This window comes from Trichomycterus rosablanca, chromosome 21 (genome assembly GCF_030014385.1).
Source record: "Trichomycterus rosablanca isolate fTriRos1 chromosome 21, fTriRos1.hap1, whole genome shotgun sequence".
NCBI classification, from domain to species: Eukaryota; Metazoa; Chordata; class Actinopteri; order Siluriformes; family Trichomycteridae; genus Trichomycterus; species Trichomycterus rosablanca.
In genome coordinates this window covers 7,626,086-7,652,416 of record NC_086008.1, presented here as the reverse complement: position 1 = coordinate 7,652,416, position 26,331 = coordinate 7,626,086, and the positions used below count along the sequence as shown (strand labels likewise).

The following is a 26,331-nucleotide window of genomic DNA, read 5'->3' as shown; positions in this document are numbered from 1 at the left end:
GGATTCTTGCTAGTGATTTAGTACTCAAGTTCTGGGCTTTGTTCCTAAATCTAATCCTGTAAACAACTGTAAGTATTAGAACTATGTTTGGTTTGTGGTTATCCATCTTTAGTTTCTATCTTTGAGTAGTTTAGCATTTTCTCTTCACATCCATATGGGTTTATTTTCACATCCCGAAGGTGTATCAGTTGTTTTGAATTTCCATTGGACGTATGAGTGGCCTTTAGTGGATTGGCCGACTTTTTATGATGTATTTCAGCCCACCACCCATTGTTTCAGAGTGCTACCTCCAAAATACATGAAAAAAATCTATTAATCAGCTTTCAATCTGGCAAACCAGAAATACATCTGATCAAGACGTGATTATATAGTTATACATTAATTACTTAAGTATATTTTCCGAACAAATGCAAGCTTGGTGTTCATAGTGACTTTTTTATGCTTTTTAAACTCACCTAACCACCTATTGTGATTTTATTGTTTGGGAGGTTGAAAGAGGTTCCTGGATGAAGTCCAGATAAATCCTGCCAGAACATGTCAAGCAGACAATAACTAATAGCAAGGATCATTTTCTTTAGTTTTGCACTAACGATGAAAGGAAATACCAAACACACTGTATGACCTAATGTACAGTGTATCACAAAAGTGAGTACACCCCTCACATTTCTGCAGATATTTAAGTATATCTTTTCATGGGACAACACTGACAAAATGACACTTTGACACAATGAAAAGTAGTCTGTGTGCAGCTTATATAACAGTGTAAATTTATTCTTCCCTCAAAATAACTCAATATACAGCCATTAATGTCTAAACCACCGGCAACAAAAGTGAGTACACCCCTTAGTGAAAGTTCCTGAAGTGTCAATATTTTGTGTGGCCACCATTATTTCCCAGAACTGCCTTAACTCTCCTGGGCATGGAGTTTACCAGAGCTTCACAGGTTGCCACTGGAATGCTTTTCCACTCCTCCATGACGACATCTCGGAGCTGGCGGATATTCGAGACTTTGCGCTCCTCCACCTTCCGCTTGAGGATGCCCCAAAGATGTTCTATTGGGTTTAGGTCTGGAGACATGCTTGGCCAGTCCATCACCTTTACCCTCAGCCTCTTCAATAAAGCAGTGGTCGTCTTAGAGGTGTGTTTGGGGTCATTATCATGCTGGAACACTGCCCTGCGACCCAGTTTCCGGAGGGAGGGGATCATGCTCTGCTTCAGTATTTCACAGTACATATTGGAGTTCATGTGTCCCTCAATGAAATGTAACTCCCCAACACCTGCTGCACTCATGCAGCCCCAGACCATGGCATTCCCACCACCATGCTTGACTGTAGGCATGACACACTTATCTTTGTACTCCTCACCTGATTGCCGCCAAACATGCTTGAGACCATCTGAACCAAACAAATTAATCTTGGTCTCATCAGACCATAGGACATGGTTCCAGTAATCCATGTCCTTTGTTGACATGTCTTCAGCAAACTGTTTGCGGGCTTTCTTGTGTAGAGACTTCAGAAGAGGCTTCCTTCTGGGGTGACAGCCATGCAGACCAATTTGATGTAGTGTGCGGCGTATGGTCTGAGCACTGACAGGCTGACCCCCCACCTTTTCAATCTCTGCAGCAATGCTGACAGCACTCCTGCGCCTATCTTTCAAAGACAGCAGTTGGATGTGACGCTGAGCACGTGCACTCAGCTTCTTTGGACGACGAACGCGTCGTCTGTTCTGAGTGGACCCTGCTCTTTTAAAATGCTGGATGATCTTGGCCACTGTGCTGCAGCTCAGTTTCAGGGTGTTGGCAATCTTCTTGTAGCCTTGGCCATCTTCATGTAGCACAACAATTCGTCTTTTAAGATCCTCAGAGAGTTCTTTGCCATGAGGTGCCATGTTGGAACTTTCAGTGACCAGTATGAGAGAGTGTGAGAGCTGTACTACTAAATTGAACACACCTGCTCCCTATGCACACCTGAGATCTAGTAACACTAACAAATCACATGACATTTTGGAGGGAAAATGACAAGCAGTGCTCAATTTGGACATTTAGGGGTGTAGTCTCTTAGGGGTGTACTCACTTTTGTTGCCGGTGGTTTAGACATTAATGGCTGTATATTGAGTTATTTTGAGGGAAGAATAAATGTACACTGTTATATAAGCTGCACACAGACTACTTTTCATTGTGTGAAAGTGTCATTTTGTCAGTGTTGTCCAATGAAAAGATATACTTAAATATCTGCAGAAATGTGAGGGGTGTACTCACTTTTGTGATACACTGTATATGTACAACTTGCTATTAGCTTGTTGGAAATCCACTCTAAGACATGAGAATTAATATGGCCCCTGTTTGTGGTTTTAAGAGCCTCTTATCTTTTGTAAAGGCTTCTCACCAGGATTTTGTGTGTACAGTGTGTCTGTGGACATTTGTGTCCAATTCTTGATGGATTTGACTTCGTACACAGTGCCACAGTCATGCTGGAACAGAAAAAGACCTTTTGCCACAACTTTGCAATTGATTTTATACAGATTGATTTTATATCTTAGCAGTGCATATGTTTAGAACATATGGACTTCGAATTAGGTGTGTCCACAAACTTTTGTCCATATAGTATACTGTATAATGAAATACAATGTAATATAATATAATATAATAATATAATAACATATAATATAACAGTATAATGAATACCTAATCTTAATCTTAAGTTTAAACTAGACTTGTATGTGAAGGCCAGATAATTTAGAATTGAGTACAACACTGCCGGTCAGTCTAACTTAACAAAAACTATAATAATGGTGCCACGAGAATAGAAAAAACAGTAAAATAATAGCTGTAGACCGAAGATCTATTACCATGTGCACAAATAAACCTATGCTGTACCTTTACACCATACCTAAACCCATTAGTTCTGGCTAATTACATCTGTAGTGCATTTGATTAGCAAGGGTAAATTGACCACAGGGCTGTCAGTAGCTCTGGCACCTGGGGGTCTTTATCATAATTACTAATGTTGAATGAACTCTGGTTGGCCATAAAGATAAGTACTGATGGGGTCATGCAAGCCAGGCTAGGCGGTAAGGTGAAGAGGTCAGAAAGAGAAGAAGATCAGCTTTTCTTGGACGTAGTTTTAAGACCAGTAAGCATTGCGACTACTCATTTAACAGAGTAGTTACGTATATAACCCTGTAAGATATTTCTTTTATATAGAAATGAAAATTATCTATTAATATAAGCATGCTTTGCATACTGTATGTAAAGGCATAAGCCATACTGTTGGTCGCATTAGGTTTATATGTCTATATAAATTATATTTATATATGTCTCTTCTCTACCTGACCATTTGTTATTACCCAATTCTACTTGCTCTGGATCTACTGTTGATGATAAGGGAGGCACAGGGAGTATAATAGTGGCTCATATGGTGCACAAAGTTACAATTTCTTAGCAGTCCATTAGAATAGTCTACAGCACCCTGCCTTGTGAGTCATGGCCCACAGGAACCACAAACATCCACTTCTATTTAGCTTTGAATAATGCCGATGGACCGAGCTGAAGACTGCTTATCGCTCTGCTAATTGCTCATTTGGTGCTATTCATTCTTTTTATCTTGGCTCAGTTCAGCAGGAGATGAGATTCTGATGTGATGGAACTTGTGATATATGAGTGTCTGACTGAGTGGTGACTGGGAAACTGGAGACGGGAACAAGTTCTCCACTTTGGTGCTTTTATTAATTTAGTTACATTTTAGCTTTGGGTATCTTTGAGTTAGAGTGTTAGTCTGGTTTAGGTTTAGTCTTAGCTGAACACTTAGCTGAGATTTGTTTTTGGTAGCTTGTTGGTGATGTACTTTGCCAACCTGTCCAATCTGTGGGTCCTACTGATTGTTGACCCAGGGCAGTTCAACTGTGCAGACGTTATACCACATTTTTCAGACGTTTTACTGCATTTGAAAATGCTTATATATTTTCATTTTAATAATTACATATTGTTAAATGACATAGTTGTAAGATCTTAAACGACCCCCTGTGAACCACTGTCATCTTTTCAGGATCTCCCATCTGCAGTTTTACCCGGCGGCCTCAGCCCCCTCTCCTGTCCCGAATCTGGTCCCAGTCTGCTTGACAAATCTATTGAAGGTTCTTTTTTAACTTTGCCACCCTCCCTCTGCCGCTCTCGCTGACTGTGACCCAAGGCTTTGAAATTCTTGCTCTCGCTTTCAACCCAGCTGACATCTTTCTCCAGACGGCATGAACTGAGGATACACAATGAGACACTTCATGTAGCAGTCAAGGAGCTTTGGGCTCCATGTTGCACAACAAGGATGGTGGGAATTCTAAAATTACACAGGAGCATGCTGGTTTCTTTCAGTGGAATATGACTTTTCCCCCCATCGTGTTCGACATGGAGATGATTGACAGGACTAGAGAGGAATAATAAGGAGTTAAACTGGATTGAGAAGGTCACGAAGGGCTTTCTTACTCTGCTCACAACCTTATTTGTGAAGTGTAAATCCTTGCTGTAGTAAAAACATCCTAGAGAAGTTGGAAAGCAGTGTATTCTGGCATTTAATTTGGTTTTGTTTGTCCTTTGTTAGAAAGTTGAAAGGTAACATTTTAACCTGTGTCATGCACCAGTGCATCTCAGGTTAATATTGCACAGGATCGCACTGACCATTTCCTTGTTAATTTATACAACATACTATATTTATTTCAATTATGTTTTAATATTAAATTTATTTTGATCCATACTGGTGTTTTATGCCATCACAATGAGGAGAAACCCCTGGATAAAGACCAAATTGGCCAGTGGTTGCATCATGGACACCAGGAACGATAAGAAACAAAGGATTCCTGGCAGTGGCTCCACTCTGGCCATCCTGCATGGATATGCACACACTATCTCTGATACAGGCTACAATATTGTCCCAGGTGGGTGGGGTAACAATAACCTCTGGGTTGGCAAAGGGTCCCAGGGGTGAATAAGGTGACAGGCTGAGGTGTGATGTGACCTGAGGTTCTGTCATGTGTCTGGAGAGTGAGAGAGGATTGTGTAGTGGGGCGTCCTGGGTGATGGGACTGGTCTTCTGTCATGGGAGGCTAGTTTTGGGAGTAAGGGCTGGAGGGGGGGGTCATTAGATAGTGGTTATGTGTGTGAATCAGAGCCAGGCTGAGGCAGGGTCACAGCACTGTCAGAGAGGAGGGAGACGTAATGGCTCACAGAGCAGTGTCTGCAAAAGTAAACATGCCCAGATAACAGCTCTTCACAAGGCCGCCAGCTGCAACATGCTAATCTCGTTTACATTTCTCTCTTCAATTGAACTGTCTATCTTATCTCCCGAACCTTCTTTTCCATGCATTCCTTAGGAGCGTCTCTTTCTTCAACGCCACGACCCACCTAAACTAACAGGCTTTGCTCATACTGTCCGCAACACCCACATCAAGTAAAAAGAATCATAACTAGATCTGGAACGTGTGCTAATTCCCTCAGTCGCCATCCAAGATGTGAATTTCTGAGCAGCCTATCTAATTAAGCTTGCTGGTACTGCGGACAAGAGGCCCTTAATGAAGAGAGAGAAACAAGCAATGAGAGCGACTCTGTCTAGGTAACGGGGCTGATAACGGTGAGGGTCGTCGAGGTCACTGATGTGATCAGTCACCCCTAGATCAGCAGCAGAGGCGCGTCCGCTTCCAAGCAACAAACACTCTTAACTGTCGCTGAGCCATGTCGCCATGCCTCCTAATTGCTTGTTTCTGTCTCTGTCCCTCTCTCTCTCTCACACACAGCACTGTCGCAACTGGGTGTCAAGCCCTGAGCCCCTGGACACACCGGTGAGCACAGTGCTTCCTGACTGCCTTCGTGTTTCAGCAGGTATGAATTTTTACTTCTCCATCACTTTCCATATGGCTGCCATGACCAAAACAGTTCATCGGCATGAGAGCCAGCATTATTAAATTTCTGTTTGTGTGTAACACTGCATCCATGAAGAAGTGATCAGATAAACTCATATATAAGAAAAGTCATCTAAGGTGGAATAGAGTTTGCTGAAAGGAAGCTGAAGATAGGTCCTGGAAGCTTAAAGTCCAAAAAATAGTTGTAGCATCTCCTCCAAAGCTACACTCATAAAACACCTCCAACGCTACACCCATAAAACTTTCAAGTTGGAAATCCTTAAGGTGCAAGATAGAAAAGGCAGCCACGTTACTTACAGGCCAATAGACTATCCTCCATGCTGTGATTGGTTAAATGTATAATGATTCATATTCAATGGCATGTTATTGCGGACGTACATCAGTTGATCTCAACCAGCCATGTTTCCTCTGAGTACTTGTCTCTAAATGAAGTAAGTGACCCATGAGGCCTACGGTTATATTTTAAAGGTTATGATTTGCCAATTTTTTACTATTGAAGTGGTCAGCAAATTTGAATAGAAAGTCTATGCAACAGTCTTATAGGATTTTGGGAACATTAATTGGAACACATTTTATATATATATATATATAAATCAAATCAATATTTGGTGTGACCACCCTTTGCCCTCAAAACAGCATCAATCTTTCTAGGTACATTTGCATACTGGTTTTGAAGGAACTCAGCAGGAAGGTGGTAGAATTGAAGCCACTAATACAAAGCAGAGATGTAAATAAATGACACTTGACAGCAGCGGCCCTTATCTGTTTTGTTTATCTTCATGCTTTCTGCATGGTCTGTCCTAGAAGTTAAACACAGTTTCACATTTAACTTGTGTTTGGTGCTGATATTATCATGGTGTAATGAGGACTATGAGCTCTCAAAATAAGGGTGGGTTGGGTATAATCTGCCTATGTCATCACTAAAGTATGTTCATTCTTTCTCGTCATTTATGACCATCAATAACGTTGGGAATAATGTGACTCTGTGTTAATATAGTTGATGTTTGCCACTTGCTCTTACCAGCTCAAAAAACTGTCCTTTGACCAAAGTTAAGTTTATTGACCCAAATATTTTAATTCACTCCTGCTCTTACTATGTCTTTAGTCCTTTTAACAATACCCCACAATCTTCTAGACTCACATCAAAATGTAAAATACATCACAGTTTAACAAGAATAACAGTGACATAGAGAACATGCCAGTAGTGTAGAAAGGTAAGGTAAGCATAAACACAGTGAGCAGAACCAGTTCAACACTCAGAATGTAGATTTTAAACACTAGCTTGTAGCAAATTGTTTATTACAAGCACTTACTAAATGTGCTAATTATAATGAATAAAAATGCACTTGATATATCAAAGCAATAGTTAATAAATGTAGTTATTAAATGTCTAGCTTTATACAGGAACAGGATTCAAAACATCCACATCATTTCTAGAAAACAATCAAATTAAATAAGAGGTTGCACACAGATCCACATGTGCAGGGTTTCACATGCATTCAGACTTGATACTGATACCATATTTTAAATGCTGTTTTAATGTTTAATAGTTTGGTTATTTATAATTGAAAAATATAAATGCATTAAAAGCTTTCAATGAGTTTATGCGTCTAGCTGGCACATGAGTACTGAGGGTGAGGGTGTCAGGGTGTGTCTCAAATCAACAGTCTGAGCTCCTCTTTCAGTTCAAATCAACCCTCGGTTATAGAAAATGAATTAAAATGATCTTTTTAATCGTCAGTATTATTTGAATAATGACTTCTATATCGGTTAATCATTAACATCCCTTGCAGGAACCTTGATCAACAGCATATTAAAGATACAATTCATATTTCTGACTTGCTGTAAGTGTAAAACAAAAAAAACCTAATAATTACTTAATAAATTCTGATAAAAACATGTCTGTGAATAGTTTAGCTTAGCATAGCATTAGATCAGCAACATTTTTAACTGCTAGCTCTACCTGAGTAGTCTCTAGTATGTAAAAATACTTTTATTTATATTTTTATAGCACAGGAACTAAAATTGCTCCTGGTTACAGCAGTGGGGATTTGACTTAAGTTCTAAAATTTCTAGAAATGTTCCTGTAGAGCACTCATGCCCATGGGAGTTTTTTTTTTACTGTAATAACACAAGTGATAACTTAGGAAATAAAGTTAAAAAGAAAATATTTTCTGTAAGTCACTGTTATGTGCAGACAAATTTGACATCCCACAGATTCCCTTTTCCTTTAGTTATATTTATGGCATTTAGCGACTTAAAATGTGACTGAATACAGTGCAAGCATTCAGTGGTCAAGAGCCTTACTCAGGGGCAGTGGTGGGGCTTGAATCAGCAAGCTACTGATCACTAGTCCAGTACCTTAACCACTAAGCCATTCTCTCTTAGTTCTGGGTACGTTGTGACCTTAACAGACGCCACGTCCTGTGCTGGTACTTTGAGTTGCCAAAAATATTCAGAATCTGAAGCTTTACAAAACACTGGATTTGTTTCGACAGTTTGGACAGACTGTAGACAGGCAGAATCGCAGTATATGTGGGTAGTGTTGTAGTGGTTCACACCCACTCAGACACATACATATTACTTTGTGGGTGGCGCTGTGTGATGGTGGTGTTTTATATGCCGGTCAGACTTGGATTGATGGGATACAGCAAGGTGGAGACAAGCCTGTCTATTGCACTTAATCATCTGTGAAGCCAGTACCATCATATCATGTGGGTATGCTGTGTGTGTGTGTGTGTGTGTGTGTGTGTTTGTATGCACCCATCTGTGTGCGTCACACTCTTGACATCTCTGTTTCCAACATGATAAAACTTGGACCGTTTCCTCAGCCGCCCGTGTTCCTCTTTTTCTGTCTGTTTTTTTGTCTGTTTCCTCTTCCAACTGCTCGTTTATTCAGAAGAATTCTTTACAAAAAGGTCACTGTGCCTCAGCTCTGGAGATTCTGTGAAAGCCTGGCAGAATTTTATCAGTTTGAAGCACACTGAAGCCAGGCGAAATATGCAGATAAACCAGAGCGAGTGTGCTGAAAAGTGCCACAGCCTGGCAGCAACAGAGGGGCTGAGATTCCTGCCCAGACTGACCCATAGTCGAGCGGAGACAGACGTAGCCTGCACTAACCAGCACGAGACGGCTAAAACGATGCCAGTTTAGGACTGTGTGTCTGGTAACTAGTACATTTCTTTTAAAAAACAGTGGATAGTGAGGGTTCCGCACAGCACCTTGGTTCAGACTTCAGCCTAGTCAGTCTATGTAAGGAGTTCCGTGTTTTCATGCTGCTTTCTTCAGGTATTTCCCATCCCCCAATTTAGTCCTTTGTGTAAGTAAGTTTAAGTTCAAAGTATTTTTCACACAGGTCATACATGGCACAACTAGCAGTGGCATGCTTTTTACAACTGCCTGGTGACATTAGTACCAAATAACGAAGAGGAAAGGAAAACGTAATGTACAAAAAGAAAAGGTGGCTATGTGAGTAGCACTGTCGCCTCGCAGCAAGAAGGTCCTGGGTTCGATTCTCACGTGGGGCGGTCCGGGTCCTTTCTGTTTGGAGTTTGCATGTTCTCCCCGTGTCTGCGTGGGTTTCCTCCAGGTGCTCCGATTTCCTCCCACAGTCCAAACACATGCAAGTGAGGTGAATTGGAGATACTAAATTATCTAAGACTGTGTTGATATAACCTTGTGAACTGATGAATCTTGTGTAATGAGTAACTACCGTTCCTGTCATGAATGTAACCAAAGTGTAAAACATGACGTTAAAATCCTAATAAACAAACAAATCATATCCTCAAGTATGTCCTCAGGGTAAAATTTAATTGATTTTAATGTCATCTAATTGATGCTAAAAATGTAAAAAAATAAGAACACAATATTCTAGATCATCGATTCATATAAAGCCCTGTGTTGGGCCCTTGAGCAAGGCCCTTAACCCTGGTTAGATTGTATAGTGTCACAACTGTAAGTCGCTTTGGATAAAAGCGTCTGCTAAATGCTGAAAATGTAAATGTCAAGAAATAAAACAACCCAGACTTTTCTTTCTAACGGTTTCGGTGTGATCTGGACATGTAGGTTTGCTTTGTGACATCACAAGTCTTTGTAAAGTTAAAGTTCTATTTATTGATTTATTTGGATTTTAACGTCATGTTTTACACATTTTGGTTACATTCATGACAGGAACGGTAGTTACTCATTACACAAAGTTCATCAGTTCACAAGGTTATATCAAACACAGTCATGGACAATTTAGTCACCTCACTTGCACGTCTTTGGACTGTGGGAGGAAACCAGAGCTCCTGGAGGAAACCCACGCAGACATGGGGAGAACATACAAACTCCACACAGAAAGGACCGTGACCACCCCACCTGGGGATCGAACCTAGGACCTTCTTGCTGTGAGGCGACAGTGCTACCCACTTAGCCATCGTGCCACCCAAAGTTAAAGTGCTCAAAATTGGTCAAATCCAAAGTAACAAATGGCTAAAAACCATGATTGTTTTCATATTCTACTCTTATTAGGGGCAAATTTCATGGTGGTCACGTTGCAAGTGTTCTTTAGTTAAATGTGTGTATAAAGGCCAAACACAGCTCTGTTGTCTCAATGTCGTGTTTGAAATGTTTATTTACAGCATTTCAATAAACTTGCTTATTTCTTAGGACTAAAATATATCTTTTACTTACTTTATATATAGAATTACATGGAGTAAAAAATTAATATGATTTGCTGAAACATTTTGGCATAATAAGAAATGGAGAATTTTACAGCTAGTACCTGTTATAAGAAAAAGATTTACTTTATACCTTTCTTTACAGACGTTTAAACTCACTTCTGTTGTCACACATCACACGCACTCCTTGCACATCTACCTCCACTTTCTGCTTATTACTCATTGCTGGACCTGATTATTAATTACAAAAGGAAGAGCGCTTTGAACGTAAACAGTGATTAATTGTTAACTGAAAGTACGTTAATGTTTACCTCAACTGTAATTATCTGTCCTGCACACTACAAGGTTCTGAACACAAGTAATTAACCCTAATTGTATTTACAATAAGTAGAACAAAGAAAAATGGAGAACTTAAACAAGAGCCTTCTTTCATCTAGATTTTTTTTTTGTCAGCAAATTTATTCGGACTTTGTGTTTTTTTATGTTTTTCTCATCTACGCTTTTCATTGTAAAAGTGCAGTTCTTTTTAAATTGACATGTTTCCGACTCTTGAAACAATGTCATTACAATGTAATTTGGTCCCTAAAGTGAAACTAAGTATTATTTAGTTATTTTAGCTTCTTCTTGTATTTTTGAGCTTGACTTGCCATGAATGCCCTAATAAAGACATGTTTGATAAAAACAGCAGCATACAATGGCTCAGGGAGCGCTTGTGTAATCTCACTGGTCCATGTCAGTGACTGCATAGATCTGCATTGGGCCATGTTTTTTTGTACAATAGAAAGTCATTGGTCCATGCAGTGCTGTCTGAATAGAGTTCATTTACCATGTATTTTCCACTTAGTTTATTCACATGCTATTGTCTGCCCGGCTGTAGTGACTCTATTAAAGTCTACTGAGTGACTGGCTGACATACCTTCACTCATTCATCCACACCCAGTGTTTGGGTGCACCTGGAGCACGTTGCCACCCTCTGTCATATTTCCCGAGGAAGTGCAAACTTTATGACCTCATTTATTTTTTCAGGCAGTGGTCACCTCAGACAATCATGAGCGTATCCTTTAGATCAGAGGAAATATCACTCAGTTCCAACTGGATGTGCCACCCGTGTTACTGAGGGAAAGTTCAGCAGGACGCTTTGGGAAGTTTATCTCCATTCAGTTCCATGGTGAGCTTGTAAAGGTGTGACTTGTGACTGGAATTATCCTGGAATAATGGGTTTGGTGTTGACCATGATCAAACACGAGGTCAGGATATCAAAACGCTAATAAATCACACAGGTGTCTTAACATTTTTTACATTAGTAAAATAGCATAGTACAAATAACTTCTGGAAAAAAATAAATTTACATCTTTTTGGGAGGTCATTTCAATGCATTACATTTTGTAAGATGGGTAAAACATTATATTTATTATAAAACACAATGCACCTATTGTAATTTAAGCTAGGACTTTGTTAATGGCTAGTAATTGCATTTAGGCATTAAAACATACTATATATACTATATATATATATAGTATATATACAGTATGTAAATATGTATATATATATATATATATATATATATATATATATATGTATGTATGTATGTATGTATGTACAGTGTATCACAAAAGTGAGTACACCCCTCACATTTCTGCAAATATTTGATTATATCTTTTCATGGGACAACACTATAGACATGAAACTTGGATATAACTTAGAGTAGTCAGTGTACAGCTTGTATAGCAGTGTAGATTTACTGTCTTCTGAAAATAACTCAACACACAGCCATTAATGTCTAAATAGCTGGCAACATAAGTGAGTACACCCCACAGTGAACATGTCCAAATTGTGCCCAAATGTGTCGTTGTCCCTCCCTGGTGTCATGTGTCAAGGTCCCAGGTGTAAATGGGGAGCAGGGCTGTTAAATTTGGTGTTTTGGGTACAATTCTCTCATACTGGCCACTGGATATTCAACATGGCACCTCATGGCAAAGAACTCTCTGAGGATGTGAGAAATAGAATTGTTGCTCTCCACAAAGATGGCCTGGGCTATAAGAAGATTGCTAACACCCTGAAACTGAGCTACAGCATGGTGGCCAAGGTCATACAGCGGTTTTCCAGGACAGGTTCCACTCGGAACAGGCTTCGCCAGGGTCGACCAAAGAAGTTGAGTCCACGTGTTCGGCGTCATATCCAGAGGTTGGCTTTAAAAAATAGACACATGAGTGCTGCCAGCATTGCTGCAGAGGTTGAAGACGTGGGAGGTCAGCCTGTCAGTGCTCAGACCATACGCCGCACACTGCATCAACTCGGTCTGCATGGTCATCATCCCAGAAGGAAGCTGACGCACAAGAAAGCCCGCAAACAGTTTGCTGAAGACAAGCAGTCCAAGAACATGGATTACTGGAATGCCCTGTGGTCTGACGAGACCAAGATAAACTTGTTTGGCTCAGATGGTGTCCAGCATGTGTGGCGGCGCCCTGGTGAGAAGTACCAAGACAACTGTATCTTGCCTACAGTCAAGCATGGTGGTGGTAGCATCATGGTCTTGGGCTGCATGAGTGTTACTGGCACTGGGGAGCTGCAGTTCATTGAGGGAAACATGAATTCCAACATGTACTGTGACATTCTGAAACAGAGCATGATCCCCTCCCTTTGAAAACTGGGCCTCATGGCAGTTTTCCAACAGGATAACGACCCCAAACACAACCTCCAAGATGACAACTGCCTTGCTGAGGAAGCTGAAGGTAAAGGTGATGGACTAAACCCACTTGAGCACCTGTGGCGCATCCTCAAGTGGAAGGTGGAGGAGTTCAAGGTGTCTAACATCCACCAGCTCCGTGATGTCATCATGGAGGAGTGGAAGAGGATTCCAGTAGCAACCTGTGCAGCTCTGGTGAATTCCATGCCCAGGAGGGTTAAGGCAGTGCTGGATAATAATGGTGGTCACACAAAATATTGACACTTTGGGCACAATTTGGACATGTTCACTGTGGGGTGTACTCACTTATGTTGCCAGCCATTTAGACATTAATGGCTGTGTGTTGAGTTATTTTCAGAAGACAGTAAATCTACACTGCTATACAAGTTGTACACTGACTACTCTAACTTATATCCAAGTTTTATTTCTATAGTGTTGTCCCATGAAAAGATATAATAAAATATTTGCAGAAATGTGAGGGGTGTACTCACTTTTGTGATACACTGTATATATATATATACAGTATACAGTGTATCACAGAAGTGAGTACACCCCTCACATTTCTGCAGATATTTAAGTATATCTTTTCATGGGACAACACTGACAAAATGACACTTTGACACAATGAAAAGTAGTCTGTGTGCAGCTTATATAACAGTGTAAATTTTTTCTTCCCTCAAAATAACTCAATATACAGCCATTAATGTCTAAACCACCGGCAACAAAAGTGAGTACACCCCTAAGAGACTACTCCCCTAAATGTCCAAATTGAGCACTGCTTGTCATTTTCCCTCCAAAATGTCATGTGATTTGTTAGTGTTACTAGGTCTCAGGTGTGCATAGGGAGCAGGTGTGTTCAATTTAGTAGTACAGCTCTCACACTCTCTCATACTGGTCACTGAAAGTTCCAACATGGCACCTCATGGCAAAGAACTCTCTGAGGATCTTAAAAGACGAATTGTTGCGCTACATGAAGATGGCCAAGGCTTCAAGAACATTGCCAACACCCTGAAACTGAGCTGCAGCACAGTGGCCAAGATCATCCAGCGTTTTAAAAAAACAGGGTCCACTCAGAACAGACCTCGCGTTGGTCGTCCAAAGAAGCTGAGTGCACGTGCTCAGTGTCACATCCAACTGCTGTCTTTGAAAGATAGGCGCAGGAGTGCTGTCAGCATTGCTGCAGAGATTGAAAAGGTGGGGGGTCAGCCTGTCAGTGCTCAGACCATACGCCGCACACTACATCAAATTGGTCTGCATGGCTGTCACCCCAGAAGGAAGCCTCTTCTGAAGTCTCTACACAAGAAATCCCTCAAACAGTTTGCTGAAGACATGTCAACAAAGGACATGGATTACTGGAACCATGTCCTATGGTCTGATGAGACCAAGATTAATTTGTTTGGTTCAGATGGTCTCAAGCATGTGTGGCGGCAATCAGGTGAGGAGTACAAAGATAAGTGTGTCATGCCTACAGTCAAGCATGGTGGTGGGAATGCCATGGTCTGGGGCTGCATGAGTGCAGCAGGTGTTGGGGAGTTACATTTCATTGAGGGACACATGAACTCCAATATGTACTGTGAAATACTGAAGCAGAGCATGATCCCCTCCCTCCGGAAACTGGGTCGCAGGGCAGTGTTCCAGCATGATAATGACCCCAAACACACCTCTAAGACGACCACTGCTTTATTGAAGAGGCTGAGGGTAAAGGTGATGGACTGGCCAAGCATGTCTCCAGACCTAAACCCAATAGAACATCTTTGGGGCATCCTCAAGCGGAAGGTGGAGGAGCGCAAAGTCTCGAATATCCGCCAGCTCCGTGATGTCATCATGGAGGAGTGGAAAAGCATTCCAGTGGCAACCTGTGAAGCTCTGGTAAACTCCATGCCCAGGAGAGTTAAGGCAGTTCTGGGAAATAATGGTGGCCACACAAAATATTGACACTTCAGGAACTTTCACTAAGGGGTGTACTCACTTTTGTTGCCGGTGGTTTAGACATTAATGGCTGTATATTGAGTTATTTTGAGGGAAGAAAAAATTTACACTGTTATATAAGCTGCACACAGACTACTTTTCATTGTGTCAAAGTGTCATTTTGTCAGTGTTGTCCCATGAAAAGATATACTTAAATATCTGCAGAAATGTGAGGGGTGTACTCACTTTTGTGATACACTGTATATATACTGTGTATATATATATATATACATATATATAGTATGTTTTAATGCCTAAATGCAATTACTAGCCATTAATATATATATATATATATATACTTTATACATATTATACACTTTATTAATCAGATAATTTCTGCAATTTAATAATGAATAATAAAGTACAATAAAAATTGATAAAACTGAAATATAAAGTTTCATGGCTAAGCATTACAGGGCTAAGAAAACAAAATAGAAATTGAAAATAATATGAAAAAGAAATAAAAACTTAATACTAAAGGCATGTTGGCATGGCGATAAAGTGGGTGGCACACAGCACCAGCTTTTGGGACCTACAGTAGGTTTTAACCCTCACCTCCAGCCACCGTCTTGATAAGTTTCCTCTAGATACTCTGGTTTCCACCCGACTCCTAGAAACATGCAGCAGGTTGACTGGTTGCTCTAAAGTACCATTTACTGTCAGGGGAGTTGTAGCTTAGTGGTTAAGGTACTGGACTAGTAATCAAAAGGTTGCCGGTTAAAGCCCCACCACTGCCAGGTTGCCACTGTTGGGCCCTTGAGCAAGGTTCTTAACCCTCAGTTGCTTAGATTGTATACTGTCACAGCACTGCAAGTCGCTTTGGATAAAAGAATCTGCTAAATGCCATAAATGTAAATGGTGTTTCAGTGCTGCTCAGTACCCACCACAACGCTGATCAGGTGAGCGGTTATTAAAGATAAATAATACTGGTCTGGAATAAAGTTCTGCTGTTACATTAGTAGTCAGCTTGGCGTGCCTTGTATACTGAGTATAGTATATACTTATATACTAACTTATTAGCTCAGAGCCAAAGTTCTTCACCTGTGTTGGTGGAGGCTGGAGTAGAAGCTGGAGTTCCTCTACTCGACTCCCCGCTGTGCCGTTACCTTTCTTATTTGCCTGTTTTACTAGCGGGTCCACAAGGGAAGCCCTAGATGTCATAAATATACATATTGACATTGTATCACAGCGCTGCTTTCTTGTGTTATTTTTATTCCCCAATTTCACGGCCTTTTATGCGAATCCCACACGAAGCCCACGAATTTTCGTGCCGCCTGTAATCTTGTTCTGCCTCTTTCTCTGCCATCCTGAGGATCAGAAGGCACGGCCTTCATTTTCTATTCCACTTACAAGCAAAAGGAAACTGACATGGGGCCTAAACATATTTGATCCAGCTGTTGCTCGGGATGAGTGGCAGCCCCTGACCCACTTGGCACTCGGTTTTATGTAACAGAGCCTTCAGTTTTAAAATACTGTGCCGCATAAGGAGTTGTGTGTCATTTTCTTTACATCTTCTACTTGTTCTGCTTTGTTCTTACTTTCTCTCTTGATCTTTTGTGCTCTTTTGCTCTCATTTCTCCCCCAACCCTTCTGACTTTTCACAGACTTCTTTTGGGGTCGAACTCAAGGCGTGGAGATAACACGTCTGTGAGTGCTGAAGCGGCACTGATGTTTGGGTTACATGGGAGTTTCTGTTTTGTATTTGTGTTTTTCTTCTTAGCTTTTTATTTTATTTGTATTTTGGGGGGGCAGACGCTGCCCGCTTTTGAAGTGTTCTGGGTTTTGTTTTCCACACAGCAGGAGAGGAAACAATCTTTTCTGCTATTTGCGGTGTCACAGTCACTGAAGGGTATGACCTCTGTGGCATTTCATTGAAAAAAACACACCGCAACATTCATTGCTACATGTTGTTAATCCAGGTCAGGATGTATTTTTTTCTGCTGGTTTGTTCTCTGAAGAATATTTCTAGAGATGTGTTCTTGAAAAGGGTTGACATAAACCTTCCAGCCTTGTAGTTGGTTATAATTCTCACAGTTGAGCTTCTGGTTCATCCCAAAGCTCTTCAGTGCAGTGAGTTCAGTGCTATATGCAGGCCATTAAAGTTCTTCCACACCAAACCCATCATGTCTTTCGGACCTACACTGATCAGCCATAACATTAAAACCACATCCTTGTTTCTACACTCACTGTCCATTTTATCAGCTCCACTTACCATATAGAAGCACTTAGAAGTTCTACAATGTGGTCCAATGTACATCCCCCCCCCCCCCCCTCCCCCCCATGTGGTTTATTTCCTTTTTTTGTTTTGTGACCTTGGTCAAGACTAGATCACAGACCCCTTGCATTGACAAACACCTCCTTCACCCTTTGTACATCCGTCTCTGTGATCCACTTCAGCTCTCTGCATTGTTTCGTTAGTGCCGGGCATTAATGTATAGTTCAGTTCTTTCTGTTCATAATATACAGAAAGTAAAACGTATAAACTGATCCATAAATGGTGCCTTTATGGCGAGAAATCAATATTCTAGGTTTAGGGCAGTATGTGTCCATTTTATATTACTCTGTGTAGTTATAATGAGTCTGTAGGCCCAGCTCATTTCACCTAATGTTGCAGTAGCCTCAGCTGTGCCATTTGGTTGTATTTTCTTTTTCTTTTTTCGTGCATGTGATCTTATCTTATCGTTCATCCAATTTCCTCGTCTCCATTCATACCAGATTTTTTTTTCACATTGTATTACAATTTTCTAATGGAAACTAGTTGCCAAGCAACATAAAAGGTATAAAAGGTCAGGTGAGTCTTGCATATTTTTGTCCAGATCTCACCTGCTCTGGTTGTGCCTGTGTGCATCATTCAGCAGCAATGGCAAGTTAGTCATTCTTCAAGAGACATTTCTTGCTGACTGATTGATGGATGGACAGACGGATGGACAGGCTGTGACTGAATGACAACCATACACTACTGTGAAATTGTGTTTCATATGCTTCAGTTGTTCCCACATGCTGTGCTAGGATTGGCTTGTAGTTCTTACTCACAGACAGATTTTGTCGAATTCTTTTAACTCACCGTTAATTAATTCAGGGTTGCTGTGCAGACAAGCCCAAAGCACATCAAAATGTATAAAGAAATGTGTTTTATTGAACAAAGTTAGGGTATAATGTTGAACAGTTATATGAACATAAGTACCATCAAGATTTAGGCCATTTTGCAGGTGTCTTTAACGAAAGTATTTCGTTATTACTATTACTGTACCTTATTACACTGGAAGCAATTTTGGATTAAGTGCTTGGTAGTGGTGGGGCTAGAACCAGTGATTTTCTGTGTGTGAGGCTTGTTGAATTTCTTAATTTGGTCTGATCTTTTTCTTACAAACTTACAAAATTCCAAGTGGTGCCCTCCTCTTCACCCTACTAGCTCGAGATGCCCCCACACTTAGCTTTAATACTGTGTAAACCATTTAACCATCTTTGGAACACTTAGTACAGTTCATATGATGGTCAGTGAGTAGTGATCAGGTATTAGTCTCCCATGCTTAGCAAACCCACAGCATGTTAGGAACCTGAATATTTTCCAGACCTATGTCAATGCAGTCAATCCTTTTAGGACAAATGACATGGACCTCTTCGGGCCATATGACACATCCTTTAGCTTGTATGGAACAGTATTATTACTGCAGGGTTTTAATCTTACATATAAATAGTCTGCATTTTGTAAATTATGTAAGATTTCCTAGGATTTTGTCTGATCTCCTTGCCAGAACTTAGTGTAGCTTAAGAAGCTTTTTGTGTAATGCATTCTGGCATTGACATAAAATAAATGGCTCATTGTGCTTCGTCTGAACTTGTAATCAGAATTTGTACCATTTTTTTCATGAGCCATGAAAGAAAGTAGCAACAGCTTAAAACAGTGAGGATTATGGCCCAAGTTTTTCCAAGAGCCATAAACAGACTTGTTACACAAACATTCTGACACAAAAACTGCATAAAATGGGTTTCAAACAATGGCTTTAAAAATAGTTTTTATTCATCAAAATCATTTCTGGTCATTAAATATTTCACTGTCTACAAGAGGAATTAAAAAAGTTCCTTGAACTGCAGCCAAGTAGCTAATCAATTCTGATCTTTCTAGTTGAAAGTCACCTGAAGTTTTGAGTTCCCTAAAAGGCTTTTTTGATAAGATTTTTACCATGGACACATCAGCATAATGCATGTTTTAATAAGGTGGGAGGAAACACAAGTACCTAGAAGATGCACAAATATCAGGAAAACATGATAAAGGTCTAATATGCTAGCTCACGTCTGCTGAGACCTCAAGCTGTAGAATCTTAACAGTGCTACCAACCTCGCTGTGTGTCCAGCAAATGCAATTTGGTCATGTCTAAAGAAGGGAAGGGCGTATGGGATTTATCCTAATGGTCGAGGCACTGGGGCATTGAAGCAGTGGGGTATTCACAGTGTGACAGCGTTTGACCAGTAAAATCTTGGCTTCATACCCTTTAGTCTTGGTTATGTCTTGCTCTTGACCAGGAAAATTCTTGATCTTGTCTTGGCCTTAATTTTTTTGCTCTTGATCATTAAAAGTTCTGACCATGTCTTGGACTTATACACTTTAGTCTTGTTTGTGTCTTGCTCTTGACCAGTGAAAGTGCAGACCTTATACTCATTAGTCTTGGTTGTGTCTTGTTTTTTACCAAGAAAAGTCTTGACCTTGTGTTGGCCTTATACCCCTTGGTCTTGGTCATTTTTTGCTCTTGACCGTTGAAAGTCCTGGCCTTTAGTCTTGGTTGTCCTTCTCTTGATCAGTGAAAGTGCTGACCTTGTCTTTGCCTTATGTCCTTTGGTCTTAGTCATATCTTGTTTTTGACCAATAAAAGTCTTGGTCTTGTCTTGTTCTTATACGCTTTATCTTGGTCTCAGTGGAATAGGATAAAACAGAGCAGCACACTTCGCACAATCTTTAGCGCATCCTCATGCTTTGTTTGAATATGTCGGCCTAACAGCAGCCATCTCTTTATCGAGTCATCCTTCATTGAGTCAGCTGTCTGTTAGCTGCTGTTTATTCAGAAGCTGCCAGCACATCATCTCATGTCCACCTCCCACCTCTCCACACACAGCTTTGAACCTTCACAGTCAGGTGCTGTTAGCATTAGCAAGTCTCCTGCTTTGCAGCTGCTCTGTTAGCACTCTCAGTTTTGCAGGCCGTGGTGTGGGAGGAGGCTAGAATTAGCGTCCCTCTGTCCCTGACTGCCCATCAGCACCAATAAATGGCTCACTTAGAAATGCAACACGGCCGTCATATACACTCCGGCAGGGCCTCGTCTGAGGACAAGGACGCTCGCTGTTATTAGAATTCTCTGTTTTCTCTTTTAGCCCTGCAAGACCTCTTTCTCTATCCGACACAAAACACACAGACACAAAAGAAAAGACCTATGAGCGTTTCATGCAACCAATTTATTACACTAGCGGACTAATGGGGCGCTTTTCTTTGACAGCTCTTGATAAGGGAAGGCGAGAAGTTGCCTTGTCTGCTGCAGGTTGGGAGAACTGTAGGAGTCACGATAATTACTATTAAAGTAGTCGTAATACACATAATAGAAAAATCTGTTCAAGAACACAAATCAATTAATTAGGGCCTGATGTGTCATTCTGTGTGTGATTTGTGATTTTTTTTCTTTTCTGTTCTTTTCACTGATAGAGTTTAGTCATTAAATATAAAAATCTGTTGTGTGTGCAGTTGTAGCAGCCCACCCCCCTTGTTTTTTTTTTCACAATTATGATTTAATGAAATGCACATTTAAAATGATTGTTGGAGAAAACAGAGGAAGGCAGAAAAAAATAAACAAGAATGCTCGGAGAATATATTAGGCAATGTACATAATTGCGAAAGATGATTAGAACGCAAACATCCTTGAAGGTCCTTGACTTTATAATCAGCCTCGAAATTAAAATATTTATTTGTTTTCCTTTTTGCCTGAAAAACTGAATATTATTTATATAATTATGTAAACAAAGTTGAAGGAATGCATTTTTTTCCCGGCATGCTGGAGAGCACGCTTCTGACCTTGGCTCATTTCCCGCACTCTGGGCTGACAGATAAAAACTTTATTGCAAGTCAACGGGACGAGGAGCAAACAGCTTGTGACAATCTGCGTGCTCTGCGTATTAGGAAAATATCGCAATTAGTGGCTGATTTCCTAGAGCTCAAATGCCAGGGAGAAGGGTAATAAGTGAGGTTTGTTTGTGGCCTGGAAAGCCGTAATTATAAACTGCTTTGAGAGCGCCGGATCCGACGTGCCTTACTATAATAAGATAGGCTGCACTGATCCACGATGCTATTACTCCTAATGCTGGAACCTCTCCATTCTCTCACAGCCCGGGTGCCACGATGAGCATGCTGCCGTGCCAGGTGCCTCATCTCCACCATTACCCTTTGGTTTATGTTGATTGTGAAGAGGCTTGATCCTCCACATGTGCATTGCTAATTGCTCTCTGCCTTGTGTGTGTGTGTCGACTGTGCATAGAGATGGGCACTAATTCAGGCTTTGAGAGAAGTTATAAATACATGCACTGCCACTTTCATTTGGCAGGTATGTTTTTCTGTACTTCTTCACTGCGTATCTTAGGTCAGGTGGAGGTCTAGTGTGGTTTGGTCTACATTAACTCAATTACATTTCAAAACATCCAGAGATCTATTAGGCTAGATTTGAACCCAGATCTGAGCTGTGCTACCAGCCGGCCAGGCACCAGGAAAGACTTTATTGGCTAGGTTGGGGGGGGGGGGGGGGGCAAAGTCTTTCAAAGTCAGGGTATGCCTGCCTTGCCTTCAGTGTTTTTTGGTGGAATTAGAAAATCTGAGCCTCCAGTCTTTTGGAAAGTATGTGGGGATTTGTGGCCATTCAGTCACAGTTAAGATTCCAGTTCATCCCAAAGGTGTTTAGTGGGACTGAGATCAGGGCTCCATTTGTAATCCTAAAGTTCCTCCACACCAAACTTCTTAACCCACATCTTTATGAACTTGCTTTGTACATGGGGGAAAGGAAAGGGCCTTTCAGCATTATTAAAAGTGTAATATTTATTTTACATAATTGATTTTATACACCTGCTTGCAATGAGTGTTTCAAAAACACCTAATCACAGCGATTAGAAGCGTGCAGGGTAAGCCATTGTACGGCTCCCCTGGAACAGGGAGGATTAAGGGGTTTGCTCAAGGGCCCAACAGTGGCTGCATGGCAGAGCTGAGATTCAAACTCTCAACCTTTTAGTTGATAGCCCAAAGCCCTACCCACTAGGCTACCACTGTCCCACTGTGTATCTCTGTTAAGCAAAAGAAGACAAACTACTTAAACTGTTATTGAAACAGTGGTTGGATGATTAGTTATTTTACATTTTTAGAAATCTATCCATTTATATAGGACACTGTTTTTTGTACAGCTGGAAATAACTTCCTAGAGATACTGCAGATGCCAGAAAGACATCCCAGTGCCATGTCTCTTTGTAGATCAGGTCTGTTTATGCCCATCATGCTGTTCTATTGTTTTATAGTGAATGGAACATATACAGACTGAATAAATAATGTTTATTTGTGCTGATGTGGACTAGGTCTTAGCCACACCTGATGCATGAGACAGGTCTTGAGAAGGCAGGAATGCACCGCATGTAGTCTCCTAATCACCGTAACCCCATAGCAGTCCACCTTATCACCTCTCCCTCGGAGTGGCACATGGGGAGCGAGTGGAAAACACCGCCTGCCCTGCATGTTGCAGAGAGCATTTAGGAATTTATCTAATCAGCGGGCAGTTGCTGGCTGTCCTCACACACACACACTTGACCTCCCACTTTGCCTAGTTGGATTAGCCACACGACTTGTGTAGTTTAGTGTTATTTCTTATAAATATCAGGTTTGCTTAGGTAACAAGTGCACATTTCTGGAATTCATGACAGCCTTATTTGTTTGACTTTGCTCTAAATAATTTGTATTTCAGACTTCCTTCAGAACCCCTCTACCAGCCCACCAAAAAAGATCAAACGAGTCAATGAAATTTTAAATCCCCAGCTCTTTTTTAATTCTACTTTATTTGGCTTTTTGGTGCTTTGAACATGAAGACCCAATTGATGATGACATGGCTCCCTTATCAGCTCGACCACCCGCTGCCAGTATAAAACAAAGATATGAAGACTTCTTCACTTAAGTCTCCATCAGATCCTTTACCCCTCTGCTGGTGTAGGTGAACCTGGCGCCAGCTGCCATTCCGGCAGTCGCCAGAGCATCAGAGTGAATTGTACCAGACAGCTACCAGCCATTAATTATTGTAGCTAATACTGCTGATGAAAGAGTCAAGTCTAGGTCAGAGCAGAAGATTTCAAGGGACTTATCGGGTTGAGGTTGAAGGGCAAGCGCTCCCCCCTAACGTTAATCTGATGCCATGCCTTGGGAGATTTGTAGAGATCTGCACTGACCTTTTGGCTCGGAGGTGTCGCTGCTGGTCACATGTCAGGCAGGCCTCCTACTGTCCGGATTGTGGCCGATTGGGATTGGCAGTTGTATTAGGTCAAGTTTGTCTCTCTGCTGTAAGCACTGAGGGTTGAGATGGAGTGTTGGAGCTCCGCCTCATCGCTCACTCACCTTCTCTTTATCTGCTGAGGGCTCCCACATTGTGGACATAGATGGAACGGAGCTCAGCTGGGCTTGCCTGTTCCCAAAACAGCTGTATGTGAATTCAGATTGCACCACTGTGCTATTTTTGTCTCACTCTTGCACATGTGGTTGTAGCAGCATGTTGTCCAGTTGTAGTAAGGGGACTTAAAAGAGTAGCACACTTTAATATAAAATCCTCATTGTTATGCATGACCCATGCTGTACCTGAGCTTTTTTTAGCCGAATTGTAATGCCTAATCAATTTATCTATATCAATCTATCTATCGATTATACAGAGGAGACCAAACAAATGTATACACACTTTAATAGATGATCACAACACGTTCTTTTGATTTAACACCCCTGGACCTCTCTACCTCTGGGGGTACCCAAAAGGATGTGGTGTATGGCAGTGCTTTGAGAATTAATTGACTTTTATACAGGTTTTTTTTAAGTGCACTTTGCTATTATAATTGCTGTTATATAACTAACTTCTTAAAGTTAAAGTATATTTCACCTTTTTTGGAGAGTTCGAAACAGGCACAATTAGTGGTAGCAGTGTTAATGCGAGAAAAAACATGGTGGTCCTGGTGGTCTAGTATGATCTGTTATTAAGATATGTTATGGTATGAATTATTATTGGTTTATATTCATTAGAATTTGGATTATTTTATTAAGCAATGACTCAAATCATTCAGAACATCTTACCAAAACTTTGGAAAGTGATCATCAAAGTTAACAGCACTTTACATGGCATCTTGTACTTCACCTGCCCATAATTCATTATTTTCTTACATTGGCTACTTTGTTAGAGGTAATGTAGTAGATAATATCCAACACATAATCCTGATATAAGAGAAAATTGAAAACGCATAGATCAAAACATGACATGATGTTGATGTTGAGTGGTTTTTTCTCTGCTAATATAAGATTATTAATACCAAGGCCTTTTGGAAGTTAGAAAGCAGATTGGTATTGAGTTAATGTGTGACATTTGGGGATGTAGCAGATATAAAGTCCCAGGTTTGTTTTACTTTCTTGCTCTATTCCTATTGATCGTTGATCTGTTCAATCTATACGGCTTTTCCTTTGGTTTTCTGGTGAAACTCTTAAAGGGGTTTTGCTCACTGATGAAAACTTAAGCAAAAGCATAGGGTATAATGTGTATAATAACGTATATAACGTATATAATGTTTTTTTTTTTAATAGTTACATTTACGGTTGCCAGGTTGTGAAATTATCAATTTAGGCTGTACTAGCAAGACACACCATGCTATGTTTTTTTTAGTCCTGGTTAAAATTGGACAACCTTCAATCAGATGCATTTATTTTGAACTGTGATCAGACCTTTAATGCTGAGAAAGTGGCACATCTGGTGGGGTCGATGCTGCACAGATCCTGGGGACCTGGGTTTGATCCTGACTTTTAGTCACTGTCTGTGTGCAGCATTGCATGCTCCTCCTGTGCCCAGGTGAGCTTTTCTACTACGTACTCCATTTACCTTACACTTGCCAGAAACGTGCAAATGGGGCAGTGGCTGCTTCTAATTGCCCTTGGCTGAGAGTGGGCAAGTAAATGTGCGAGTGTGTGTTGCTCTGCAATGGATTTGTGACCTGTCCAGGGTTTTTTCATACCATGCATGCGCCCACCGCCTGGTGAAACATAACGAAGGAGTAATTAATTTTAACGAGCAAGTTTTTAAGCCATCTATTAGATCTCTAGTTTCCTTTCCCAAAGTAAATGATTTGTGTCGTATATGAAAGTGCAGCATCATGAGGGTTTTTTAACCTCTCTGATTTTTATCCTGACTTTTTTTTTTTTTTTTTTTTTTTTTTTTTTTTTTTTTTTTTTTTTACACAAAATGCTGTTACAGTGTTTAGGTCATCAGCTTCTCCTCTGCTGTTACTGTAATCCTATTTTCTGTGTCATCTGGCAGTGTCAGCAGATGGTGGCCCGAGGAGGCAGTTTGACATCCAGCTCACAGCTGTCTGGCCCGTCTGACAGGCCTCTTTTGTTTCTCAGTCATCGCCCCAAAGTAGCGGTTCTCGGGCCCATTGTGTCTCTATTTAACCCCCCTCTCTTCAGATGTGGTTCGGCTAAAATGTGTGTAATGTATGCAGTAACATAACTGCCAAAGTTGTCCAATTGCAAAAAGGCATTTCTGTTTCTCTCGCTTGTGGTCTGTGGGTGGGTGGGTTGGTGGGTGAGGGTGTAAGTGTGGGTGGGGGTGTTTCAGGGTATCTTTCTCTGTCTATTTTGGTGTTGATGAAAACATTAGTGTGAAAGCAGGAGAAAGTTGAAGGGGCTCTATGCAGCCCCCTAAGGAACGCCCGCCTCTGGCTGGCATCCAGGCCCACGGTTGCTTGGCCTCACTTAGTTCCAGCTCAGTGCCTGTGGCAGTCTGAAAAGCCTTAGCTTTATACTGACCCCACGGCCCAGGGCCACTCCTACCTAATTCCCATGATTTTCTTTGATATTCT

At 40.9% G+C, this 26,331-nt stretch overlaps 1 protein-coding gene across 4 annotated transcripts in view; it reads left to right on the top strand.

Moving 5' to 3' along the window:
* arb2a (ARB2 cotranscriptional regulator A) overlaps positions 1–26,331 on the top strand; it is a 220,545-nt gene that overhangs the window by 160,691 nt on the left and 33,523 nt on the right. For 2 of the 4 annotated variants that reach the window (XM_063017893.1, XM_063017892.1), the window contains exon 10: positions 5,779–5,863. In XM_063017893.1, coding sequence (XP_062873963.1) covers positions 5,779–5,863 — 85 coding nt within the window. Of the gene's footprint in view, positions 1–5,778; positions 5,864–25,787; positions 26,018–26,331 lie in introns of those variants that run through there. The other 2 variants (XM_063017895.1, XM_063017894.1) reach the window with 2 other exon arrangements.